The sequence below is a fragment of the Ursus maritimus genome, unplaced genomic scaffold (assembly GCF_017311325.1).
Source record: "Ursus maritimus isolate PB19 unplaced genomic scaffold, ASM1731132v1 scaffold_10, whole genome shotgun sequence".
Lineage (NCBI taxonomy): Eukaryota > Metazoa > Chordata > Mammalia > Carnivora > Ursidae > Ursus > Ursus maritimus.
Genome location: NW_024423344.1, coordinates 36,285,617 through 36,298,881, shown reverse-complemented (window position 1 = coordinate 36,298,881; position 13,265 = coordinate 36,285,617). Strand labels below are relative to the sequence as shown.

General features: G+C 40.3%; 1 protein-coding gene across 3 annotated transcripts in view; it reads right to left on the bottom strand.

The window, feature by feature from the left end:
- Nucleotides 1-4,190: 4,190 nt before the first annotated feature.
- Nucleotides 4,191-13,265, bottom strand: part of TDRD3 (tudor domain containing 3) — a 163,835-nt gene continuing 154,760 nt past the window's right edge. For all 3 annotated transcript variants that reach the window (XM_040623391.1, XM_040623393.1, XM_040623395.1), the window contains 2 exons: nt 9,151-9,276; nt 4,191-4,449 (listed from right to left, as the gene is read on the bottom strand). In XM_040623391.1, the coding sequence (XP_040479325.1) occupies nt 4,419-4,449; nt 9,151-9,276 (157 nt within the window). In that variant the 3' untranslated portion in view covers nt 4,191-4,418. The remainder of the gene's footprint in view (nt 4,450-9,150; nt 9,277-13,265) is intronic.

The window sequence follows — 13,265 nt, the reverse complement described above, 5'->3', positions numbered from 1 at the left end:
AAGGAGAGAAAAATAAATGTTTGCCAAATTTGTCTCTTTATCAGCCTTGTCATTCCTCAGATTTGAAAGCAGTTATTAGTTAGCTGTGCCTCCAGAGTGGGGGCCCAAATACCCCTTTCAGAGGCCTCTTTTACTGAAGCAGTTCAGTGTGACCCTATTTTGAGTAATGTGCCAGGCGCACTCCCCACACTTGTTGACAAACCTGACGAAAGGGCAACCTAGAGGACAGGGCTCTGGTGCATGACCCACCGAGCCTGCACCCTGTGCCCTGCGTTTCTCCCTGTGTTGGATCCTGAGGGGGTTCTGGGACCCCCCTGCCTATCCGGCACCCTCCTGGAGCCAGCCCTGACCTCCACCCAGCCCTTGCTAGGTGTGCACTGGCACTGAGCCCCAGTGAGGGCCTGGCCCAGCTGTGTGTGCAATGTCTTCCTCCAGCTGGACACCCTCACAACTGCACTTCCTCCTTCCGGTGCATGTAAAGTATGGGACACCAAACTCGATTTTCTTGCTAGAGTCAAAACACTTGAGCTGGCCCTGTTCTCTTTCCTCTTTCTATTAAGCCATTTTTTTTTTAATGTCTGTGGCCTTGTCTTTTTCCTTATGCACACATATTGCCTACAAGAATTTTTTATCTGCAGCAAGTAATCCTGGAATACGAGATAGAGCACAATGATAAACACTCCGGCACGTCTTACTTTGGAAAAACTGCATAAAATATTCACCCCCAACAGGGACAAGAGACAGGGCCAACGACAGGTTCTCCAGGCCAAGCTGCTCTAAGTTGCTCACACACGGGAAAGGAGGGACGGGATCTTGTTCTCCTGCGTGTGCCAGTCAGTGGCAGGGCTAGTCACAGGGGCAGCGCCTCTCCCACCGCCATCAGGCATTTTCCTCCTCTGTTCCTTGTGGTTACTCCTTGCAGTCAGCTGAACCAGACACGGCGTTAGGGACGGTGTGTTAGCTAAGAGTTACAAAGAAAGGCCCACAGGAGATGTAACTATAGAAACACTAGAAAAATATGAGCCTGGGGGTGTTGCCCTTATGGCCCAAGCCTGGAAGGTCAGGTAAGCTACAAACTCTTTATTTAATGGGACAGAGACAGTCTCCCCATACGGTTAGTCCTAAAAAGCTCAAAGTGAATAATTAAGGAGAGAGAAATAGGGAAGGAAAGAAAGAGGGAGAGAGGAAGAAATAGGGAGAGGGTTGGAGGGAGGGAAAAGAAGATGGGAGAGGGCTCAAGGGAATTCTCTTCTGGCCAAAATAAGTGACAAAATTTCGTACTCTGCTTTGAAGGAGAGGGCCTGACAAATTCCTGTAGGGCCTACCAACTCTTAGTTTTCTTCATGTTTTAGCCAATAGTTGTTTCTACAGTATCTTACTAAATGAAGGGGCATGGTGGGAAAGACACGGTTGGCAGCACTGACCACCCCTCATGTCACATGTCAGGTCCACCCAGAGAAGTGGTGGAAGTTTAGAAGCAGCCTCAGGTGCTTCCCCCAAACTTTGAAGACTTTTTTCAAAAAACTAATACCCATGGCCCAGAGGAGGAAACTATTTTAAAATTAACAACATTTAAAAATGATAGAGAACAGATGGTAACATATCAAAACTATAACTGGATAATTTTTAGAAGTTTAGGCAAAAATAAGTCAATGAAAAAATTTAAGAGATGAAGTTTATAATAAATAAAAGGAATGTGGAAAAGGATAATATGCAGACAGCAAAGCAAACTGATAAAGGGAGCTAGACCGTGAGTGCTAGGAGACTGGAGATCGTGCTGGCCTTGTTTACAGCACGGTGCCCAGGACACTGTGAGTACTCAGTAAATAGTTACTGAACAAATACATAAACAGTAATTTTCAAACTGTAATTAAAGCCATTTTTTTCTCTGAAAGGAGAAAAAAGAATTTGAGCTAAGAATATGCATATGGAAAGTCAAAGGAAAAGGAGGGTTTGACCCAAGAGGGAGAGCCGGAAGAAAGGAGAGGGAGGGTGAGCGGCGGAGAGAAGGATGGGCCACAGAACTGGGAGGAAAAGCGCAAGATGAACATGATCCTTTACTGCGATATCAAACTGTACAGCAAACCTGAAGGGCTAATTCACACGACAGAAATAGACCCACAATAAAAGCTAAACACCAAAACAGACGATAAGAGGGGGAAAGAGGGGAGAGAAAGACACTCCCCTAATGCGGGTTTCTAACCCAATTCCTTGGGGGTACTGTCTACTTTGAATCCTGACTCGAACACTTGTACTTTGTGTCCTCGAGTGAGGACCTCTCTGAAGGAGCTACCAGAGCCGCAGAATGGAGACAGAAATGCAAACCTCACAGAGTTGTGGTAAAGATTACAAAAGGTAATGAACGAAAAGTGCTCAACCCAGCGCTGGCACCCAGGAAAACCTTGCAAAGAGTAATGAAAGAGTAATGATTCTTTTATAACTATACGTGCCGTCCTCACATCCTGGCCTGCAGCTGGCCTTTAAGAACAGAAAGTCACAGTGAAGCTTAGCTTTCGGTGTATTAGCCTGGGGTATCTTGCTCTGTCAGCATCGGGCTCCTCCCCCTCAGTGCTCCAGCAGCCACCAGCAGCCAGGATGACAGGTAGGCTGGCCCACTTGCTGTCCAACTTAAACTGTTCCTGAGATCTTCAGGTCAAATCTGATATAGCTCATATTATCATTCAAAACTGTTCTCGGGGATTGTTGAGCTATCAGATAACCGCCAGCCAACGCCAGTGCCATCCACTGAGTCTGGTCTAGGTAACACTGGGTATTCCTAGGTATTACCGTTCCCATCGGTTAACCAAGGAAGCGTGGAGAACCAGTACCTCCGTTGAAGCTCTTCTGCCTCCTCCCTCATGGACCTATCAGCTGTCAAATTCATGAAAACTACCATGGGGCTTCCTCCGGTTCTCAACCCAGGATACACCTTAGCTTACTTGGAGATCTTCTAAAAAATACCATGCCCAAGCCATCCGCTTCCTAGTTGATTATGAGGCACAGCAATGGTAAAGAAGAAAAACCAAAAAACTCACCCTGCTAGCCATGCCCTTTCACTTATTACGATGCTGTAGAAACAGCCAACTGCGGGTTAATAAAGACAATGTAGAATTCATAGGCCCTGAGCGAGAGCCTAGAGCCCTCTCCTTCAAAGCCAAGTATGACATTCTGTCAATTACTTTGGCCAGAGGATTTTGTTTTCTTCTTCCTTCCTTCCTTTTTTGCCCCCCCTCTCCTTTCTCTCTTACACTTTCTTTACAACTGTTCTCTTCTGGTTTCACAAACTGAGACTATGGGAAGATTGTCGTATTACACAAAATTTATAGTTAAGACATAGTCCTTCTCTGTAATGGACATTCTGGTCTCCCTCTCCTTTTGGCAAGAACCTTGGCTTGCAGACACAAATCTTCTCTCGAAACATGCTTCCGCCCCCACTTGTAATGTCGGGGCATTTGGGTCGGGCCTAAACTAATCCACAGACTCCCTGCTGAAGTCACTGGTTCACAGGCAGGAAAGTAGCACAGTATGAGTAAACGCAGCCTCTGGAGAAAGGCTTCTTTTCTCTTCTGAGGGCCCTTCTGGAAGTGACCCCAAGCCCATCCCTGGATTCAATAGCTCTGGGAGTTGAAGCCATCTCATGATCCCATGGGGCACTTGCTGTAGAATGTAGCCGATGCCAGAGAAAGCAGAAATGAAAGATGCAAGGAATCAGGGTCTTTCGTGACAACTCTGCGCCCCGAATTAAATCAGCTGAGACCTATTGAGCTTCTGGTAGTTCAGCGAGCCAGTACGTTCCCTTTAGTATTTAAGCCAGTTTGAGTGGGGTTTTCTGTTATCAGCAACCAGACACATTTTGAAAGATCCGTTGCAAATTTTACAAGGAAGGGAATGCCTGGTTTTGAATTGAATTACACTTGAAAAAGCTAGCTGAGTGCTAAAAACAATATATTCAAACTTTGAACACTTTCTGCTATCATATTTAGCAGCTATTACCTTACGAAGAACTGCTATCTGGTTGCACGTTGTTTTTGCAGGAAATGTGGCAAACTGTGTCAGTCAGTTTATTCTGTAATTGTGGTGGGGGGGGACTCCAGTATCCTGTGATTGCTATTCGATTCTGTACTGTGGGATTAACACCAGATGAACAAGAAAGATGCTATCCAGCAAATAAAACATACAGTAAAACAGTGTATGTAACAGCTCATTGGTTTTATTGATGGCAGAAGAAAAAATTCTCTTTCACTTGTAAAAGGTACTTGCTCTAGTTAACTTAGTATTTTTCCCCATTCTTAGTGTGAGCTGGATTGTTTCCTGTCTAAAATCTGCTCTTCCATTCTCCAGTAATAATATTCATCACGGCTGCAGCTTATTCTGAAGGGAAAGTAGGAAGACTATCAACAGGTCTCGACCAGGATGTTTCAGTCAATGGCTCCTTTCTTCACAAAGGCTCTATTCAAAAAGAGAGGAGGAAAGTGAGACTGGATCCTCAAATTGACTTTTCTGTACTCAAGATACACTTCTGCTGAAACATATGTAAATGTGAAGTGCTTGTATAAATATTAATAGATCTCAAGTAGAGTAAGTTGCACACTGCTGTCTAATTTATAAACATGATTTCTATAAATCAGTATATAAACAAAAAGCAAAATCAAAATAATTTTTCTTCTCGAAATTCTTAGAGTGCTTCTCTGTCATTGTGAGCCCCATTATTGCTGGCACGTCGATTTCCGGAATTTGGGCTAACTACATGGTATTTAGCAGAGGACGACCTGGAAAAGCAGCAGTGGGCCAGTGGGCCACTTCTACCCCCTCCTCCCCACCTCCACCTCCCCTCTGAACGCCTCTGCATTGGTTCCGGCCCTGCAGGTAATTTCTGTGAGTCTGTCACCCGCTCCTGCCTGCTCCTCCCAGCCTGTACCCAGCCTGTACCAGCACCGCTCTAGCTGAAGCACTTTGGGTGGTGACAACCGAAAGAGCCGAGAAAGGCCGGGAGGGAAGTCTGTGTGCCAGGGTCGTATTCCGGCTGTGTGCAGGCAAGAGCGCTCGGGCAGGGAGGGCAGAGCACCCCCACTGCATACCAACAGCTCCCACGTCTCCCAAGTAAACAGCCTCCCACCCAGAAAATGAAGAGCCTGGGGACTGCTATCCTCACGCGATGCCTATCCTGCTGGCACCAGGGGTTCTGCGACAGCTGTCTTTACAGCAACCATTTCCCTGATCTTCATTTCAAAAGTTCTACAAAGGGATGCTGGACCAGACTGTTTAAAAAAAAAAAAAAAAAAAGCCAGCTGAAAATGGTGTTAAAACCTGGACTTTAGAGAGTAAAGTCATGACATTTATGTAGTAGTCGATGCTTAGCTCTCGGGTTTCTGGTTTCTGGTTGAGAGGTGAACTTGTGAGGATGGTTCTTCATCAAACATCAAGTAAGAACTCAAGTGAACACTCAAAGCGACTCAACATTTATTAAACTACTTTCCACGTGGAGTCTTCACTGCGGTGGCCCTGGGGGGCTCCGGAGTCTCCCCACACAGGTCATTTCTGTCTTTTCACAGCAGGACGTGACACTCTAACCACTCCTCGACTGACTACTGCAAAAGCTCCTTCGCTTCTTCCCCTCCTGGTGCTGTAATCCCCCCGATATCCAACAGCAATACAGCCCAAGCTTAATTTTGATCATTTCACTCTTACACAGAAGTTCACTGCCACCAGTGCAGCTAAAGCCACACTCTTGTGTCACCACCAACACACGTTTAACATCTATTGTTGGGGTCCACATACTCAACTGTTGCCACTGAAAGCCGCTTGCTGTGAACTCTGCTTCTTCCCCCCTTTGAGCGTTCCTTGGCCTGTAGAATGTCTTCAGAGGACTCTACTCCACCATGAAAATGAAGCTCCAAATGTTTTCCTGAGGCCCGCCTCTACTAATTGGTATCCAGTTCCCAGGACTCCACTCCTGTCGGAAACCTCTTCAAATGCCCTTAGTTTTGGCCACTTTCACGGATTGAAGAACTATGTATAATTCCTCTATCCATATCTACTCATATTTCTGAGTTAAGTGGGACAATTATGACAAGTTCAGGAACTAGAAGTTTGGAGTTTGGGCCCTCTCTCCCATCATGGCTCAGCGCTGACTTGCCAGCATTTTGTCTCAGACTTGGGCCTATTTCCCCACATTGCCCCCCAACACCTCCTTCTCTCACTTAGCCTGGACTCCCAGGTATCTCCTGCTTTTGCTAGTCATTGATGTGTGCTTAGTACCAAGACCAAGTAGAATCCAATTCCCTCTCCATGTCGGGTGAAGTATACATGTGCATGCGAGGAGTTGGTGGTGGGCTAGAGGGCTTGTAAAGAAAACTTTTTAGGACAAAGAATGTGTAGACTACACACCAAAAACTTTATCAAAATATACTTATTTAACAAACACTTACTGAACAGGTACTATGTGTCATTCATCACCTAGCAAAGTACCCAAAACATAAAAAAAGTATGACTATGAAATTATGGTTTTTAAGTGAGAATAGAAAGTGCCTTAAGTGTTTCTTACTATCTTGAATAATTTTAGATAACAAAACCTGAGAAAAATTTCAGCATATATTAGAATTCACACTTAAATTTGTTGGAAGTCAAATGGCGGGCTACAATGTATATTTTCTTTTTAAATGCTTACTTTAATGGAAACCAGGAATGAGGAAACAAAAATATCTTTTCTCTCAAGAAGAAAATAACATATTGGTTGTGTGATAAGAACAAGAAGTATAATTCTTATTGTTGGTGAGCCTCCCATTCAAAAGTAGTATATCAAAAAGATAATTTTACTTCATAATCTTTTATGTTTGAATTTAAATAAAAAATTAATAATTTTTTCAACCAAGAGCACATGTGTTTTGCTTATTTATTTACTTTTCTGAGTAAATTTTGTAGTGAGAGGTTTTTTAGTGATACCATCATGAGACTGTCCCCCCTTCCTCCCCCAGGCAGCAAAATTAATCTTCTTATCAATGTCAGGAATCCAGAATCTCTGTGTCACACATTTCCCGCATCAACAGTATAGTCCAAAGCAAGCATCTGGGGAAAATAGGCGTTTTAACTTAGGGAACACAGCAAACCACTACCATTGTGGTGTCTCAGTTGACGGGAAGCAGCCTGCATCGGAGTATTTGGTATCGATGAGCTACAATTACCGTGGAGCTATGGCTTCTGATTTACTTTAAGCAGTTTGTTCTTTTTCAGAGGAAATTTTCCGTGGGAGCCTAATCTAGAAAACATATGAAAGAAACTGAAAAAGGGCCGAGAGGATGAGAGTTCGAGCCTTCTGGCTGCAGCCTTTCTGACGCTCACGACCTCCTCTCTACTTCCAGCCCTGCCAGAACCTACCCACCTTCTATTCTGCAGCCTCAGGATACCGCTGAAAAGCCCTAGTTAGACCTGCAGCCGCTGTGAGGCAACCTAGAGCAATCACGGAGTTGAGAACCTTCAGCCTTATTTTAAAACCTTGGTTTAACCAACTTAGAAGCCCTCAGGAAGCTACAAGGGAATTCTCAGTTTTCATTCACCTTGGTGATTTAATTGTAAGCACACTGAACTTATGTTCGAAGCGGATGTTCAACCTCGCACAATGTAAAGTTGTGGAAGTCCTTGCATATAATTGAGCCTGCTCTGGTCAGTGCTTGCTACAGAAAAACGCCCAAGTTGTGAGGTAGTCTTTCTGTGATAATATGGACAGTAGGTCCCATCTGTTTACTCAGTAGCCTTGTATTAAGCACAAAGAAAAGCCAGTGATAAGACAAAAAAGACGCTATTCTGGCCCGCTCAGGTAAATCAGAAGTCAGGTAGCACGAGACTTCCACTCCAGGAAGACTACTACGTAAGGAGCTAAGGACGAGAACATAGAAGAAAACATTCCTTCCCTTAGGATGACAGAGCTAATTTGTAACCAGTGAAGGAGCTTTGGGAAGCTTAAAGAGATCTAAGACTCTGGGACAGTGCTGCCCAGTGCAAATACAACGTGAGGCCCACATGCAATTTTAAATTTTCCACTAGTCATATTAAAAAAAATTAACTTTAGTAACATATTTTATTTAATCCAATCTACCAGAAATATTCTCATTTCAATATATAAACAATACAAATTACTGACATTTTACTTTTTTTTTACCTAAGTCTTTAAAATCTGATATGTATTTTTCATTTATAGCACATCTCAATTCAGACTAGCTGCATTTCTAGTGCTAAAAAGCCACAGTTGGTTTGAAAAATTGAGAGGGTCACTTAGCAGGTGGAAAATACAATGTGGATAACAGCCTTAGCAAAATGAATAGCTGAAATGAGAAGTTGAGAACAATTTCTTAAAAATTCTCAATGGTCTTGTTACTGAGAAGAGACTGAGAAAAAAAGATATAGTTAAGTCTAAAATAGTCTCATGGTCTTTAGAGTGATATATAACAAAAACTGTAAAGGAAAAACTGAAAATATTCAAAAGCCTTGGCATAATGAAAAAACAGAAATGCTACCAAAGATGACAAAAGTATTTCCTTCTGATAACACATTAAAAAATAAAGTCTTTGTTGATCAAAATGAGATGCCTTAGATTGGTCCCATAATTTCCTGACTTCTTTGTTATATTTCTCATCCTTCCTATTGAAGATGATTTTCAGAGAATAACTCTCTGAGACTCTAAGATGAAAGTTTCTGGATCGATAGCATAGGGCCCCGAAATCCTATCTCTGTAAGCAATCACGTTATCTTCATCAAAGTCTTGAAGATACACTATGAAACATTTCCTCTTTCTTAAAGAGGATTGAAATTAATTAAACAATAAAAAACTCAATTATCCAAGTTGGTGATTATCTGGTCCTTTGTTTCTTTTTTTTTTCCTGCTTTCAAACTTAAAGACATTTCACTGATTGGCATCACTTCCAATAGAAGAGAGAGGGTATAGAAAAAAGGGGGTTAGAGGTAGCATTTGTGGGGAAAGGTTTGGTGGAAAAGTAGCTTGTAACTATGGTATATCTTATATACTTTATAACTGAAAGGTTTGAAACATCAGTTTTTTCTATTATATTATTATGAAATATTAACAATTGGATTTACATATTCAACATAAACAGCATCTTTCTTTATATGGGAACCATCTCACAATGCCAATTTTACCTTCTCATATTAGTTCCGGGCCCGGGGAGGTTGGTAAAACTGCTGGGTGGGCCGAGTGGATCTTCTTGGCTGGCCATCGCCCCCTCTACGGAACTCAAGCGTTTGGTCATAGGTGCCTTCTTCCTCCTATTTGTAAAGAGTAGTGATTTAAACATGCTCAAAATAGCTCCAAGTTTCCTAAGTTAAATACTTTATGGTGCCGATTTTGATATGCCCTCTTAAGCTGCCCTGGGATTCACATCTGTTAACTTTTATAACAAGAGGGAAGCAAGGGGAAGGAAAAAAAAAAAAAGCAGGGACATCGTTAAAACTCTTTTGGTCCTTGACAATAGAAGAATGAAATTGACAGTGGTAAGATCAGAATCAAATTTAATTCTAGAAGAGGAAACTATTTCCACATAATAGCATGATTAACTCACCAAATGACTTGACACAAGGGGGTGAAATCACAGAAAAGCAAGCATTATAATAAAAATTTTCCTGAATATCTGGGCTTCTAAATATTTCTAGGTATTTGTCATGGAAAGGGATTTTGGTAAGATATGGAAAAGGGGATGAAGAGCCAGAGAACGTTCACCAGCTGTCTGTCCTCATCTGATGAAATCTCCAACTTCGTTAAGAACCTTATATCTAGAGATAGGAAAAAATAATGGATTGGAATGAGGAGGAAATACAATTTACATACAAAGAAAGCTTCATGCAAGACATAGCAATCGCCACAGTAAGACACAAACTATTTTCTTCTCATTTTCTTTCTTACTGAGGGGATAGATCTATCAGCTCAAGGAATAGCATGGAAAATTAGGATAAGCAGATTAAACAGCAGAAAGAATACAGTTAATTATAATATTTGAAAAGAACTTAGAAGCAACAGAAATGTAGCCAAAGCCACACTGGTTTCTTACTGAGTGCTGCCACCCTGTTATTTTAGTATTTTTAAATTAATGCAGCTATGAACTATGTTCCCTTTTAAAGACAGAAAAAAAATTGGCTCTCGGTTTTGTTTATGAAAGAAATAGCATCTATTTCAAAAGTAGGGTTTAAATTCCAACTGAATTATCAGAGCACAATAATTTAAATGATTTTGGAAATGTATCCCACTTCTTCCTCCTCCTCACATTATCTCTGAATCTTCTTCCCCAAAAGATTGCTTTCCTTTGACCCTACTAATACCATAACAAGTTTTATGAGAGACTCAGTTCTACTCTTCAAATTTTACAGATCCAAATAATGCAATTTTACCTGAGAGCAGAAAGATGCTAAGATAATTTGATCAAATCCTATCATTTAGAAATGATAGTTAATATTTGGCACAAACATAACTCTCATTATTAGGCATCCTCCATGGTATTCTTAAGAAAGAACCATTATTTCCATTTTTATACAAAGGACACTGAAGCCCAGGAAAACTGTGACCTTGCCCTGATACTTCTAAGGCAAACATGGGTTTTGATTCAAATGCAACTGCTTAAATCTTTACATCTCAGTCTGCATGTCAAAGAAATAAACCAATAGCCAATAATTAATGATCATCCTTAAGGGGCCATCATCACCTAAATAAGAGAATGGAGAAATTTGACAATCTATCGACATCACTCAACAACTGCATTTTAGAGACAAACTTCCAGATTAGCTCTCCTTTCTCTATGCCCCTGTCATTAACAATCAATCTCAAAGTGGTTAGAAGTGTCAGATATTATGTCTATAATTTAGTAAAGCAATTAAATGCAGGAAGAAAAATTAAAAAGTGTTCGGGAAAGGAGAAAATTATTTTTTATTATTCTGGTCACTGTTCTGAATGATGATTGTCAAATATTATAGCTAAATTTGAAAAGGAGCTATTTAATTTCATGACATATGACAACATTTGAAGCTTTGCATATCAACCGAGAAGAATGAAAGTATATTTGCCCTGTAGTAGATGAAGTAATTATTTCAGGGGTTAGAATCGAATGCCTTTTTTCCTCCACACTCAGCTGCAGAACTGGCTAGAGGACACCTAAAAATCTATACTTGATCAATAACAACCACTGTTAAGGGTAGGAGACTGCATGTGCTGAGGGAGTGAGCTGGATTTATACAACATAGCGTTGCTATTTGAAAGGCTGTCTCTACTGTGTTTAAAAGATTCATAGACCCTACTAGCCAGAGCCAATTAAATGGTTTTATAAAGATGACCGACCATGAGATTTCTTTCACATTATTTGATGTCTTCACAATCTTTTTATACAAAGTAGAAGCAAAAAATAAAAATGATTCTGACAGCTTGGTTTTCAGTTACTGTCAAAGGCACAATCCTGCTTTTTTAAGTATTTCTCTTACAGGATAGTTGGGGGCAAAACTGGTCACCCTTGGAACTACTTCCTACAGTCCACAGCTAGTAACTGTTAGCACTGAATGAGTACCTCTTTCCATTTTATACAATAAACAGCTCAATTTAATAGAGGAGTTTATTTGGAGTCATCTTTGAATGACATTTATACCTAGTTCTTCCTTCTAACTTCTTTAGGTATCGCTCCTCTGTAACATACTTAAAACTAAAAAAAAAAATTTTTAGTGTTATAGTTCACGAACACATTTTTAAAAATCTGACAGATTCATTTTTTTGTCCCCACTGAAAAACTTTGACCTTTGATTTTATGTTTCAGTCCAAACAGTGAAATAAAGTATCTCTGTCCCATTCAAAAACAAAAAGAAAAAAATCACATAATGGACCCTAAAAGTAGAAGTTAGAATATTTTTAAGTAATCTATTTTAGATTAATTATACTAATATTCTACTATATTAGAGTAACTTAAAATTGAAAGTCAAAGCTGGATTGGCTTTTATTTTTTGTGAAGGTTATGGATAACATCTGTGTCCACAAAAATAATGTATTATGATCAACACTAACTTTAGTTTACCAATCATTCTTGTTTAAGAAATATATTCCAAATAAATATTTATAGCTTTATCACAAAATAAACCAGGCTTGTGGTAGTCTGGAACCACAAACTATAAAACAGGAAGTTTCTGTAAAGAAGAATAATCCAAATAACCAAGAAGCGATTATTTGTTCAAGTAAGTAGTACCATAACCTGAGCTAGAACACAGGTCCTCTGATTCATAGTCCTGTCTGCCCTTCGCTCTGCTCCCAAGTAATGAGGGTAAGGAATACAGTTATAACGAATTTCAGAATTGGAAGGGGAAATCGGAGATAATCTGAGCAGATTAAATTTTTAAAAATATTATTATTATTATTATTTTGGGTAAATGTGACACTCTTCTTTCAAATGAAATTTTATATAGAATTTCAATATAAAATAGATGGGCCCAGGTTCGAATGAGTGTACGCAAGCAGTATCTTCTTGGCTTTCCCTTTCTCAGTCCCTCAACGCTCTGTAACTCCCTAAGGGACAAAAATTAAAAGCCTCACCTACTTCAACCTCTGCCATACACTAGGAACTGGCTGCGTTGACTGACCTGAGTAACATAAGAAAGCGAGCTGATGGAAGAATAGGAACTGAAACGCAGGCCTCTGACTCTGAGTTCAGAGCCCTTTCACCTTTGCCTTCTATCACAGAGAAAATCTAAACTCTTCTTTTGACTTCTATGAACTAAGTGTCTTATTTGATAATAAAAACATACCCAGGAGGAAAAAAAAAATCTCAGGTTTCATTAACATATGAGAAAGTCATTATATATAGCCAAAATAAGTAAATTTTATAATAGGCTAATTTCTTTGTTTTTGAAACTTTGAGTAAAATAGGATACCATTTGAGAATAAAACAAAACAGGGAATTATAGCCTCCCTCCCCTTCAGAACAGATCTAAGATCATCTCTTTAATATATACCATGTCCAGGAATACTTTATTTAAACCACATATTTTATAGCAGAAAAGAAAAACACGGATTCAGGAACCCCCCAAAAAATCTGATTCAAAATCTAACTACTAAAAAACTATTCCAAACTGCATGGCTGACAGAACACAATGTTTTCGTTCCTGTATCATGCAGTATTTCAGAACTGTGAGACACGTCACTGTGGTTCTGATCTTCTTGCAGAGAAGACTACATTTTCTAGAGTTACATAAAAATTGAAACTGTTGATGATTCCAGAAGACATGAGGAAATC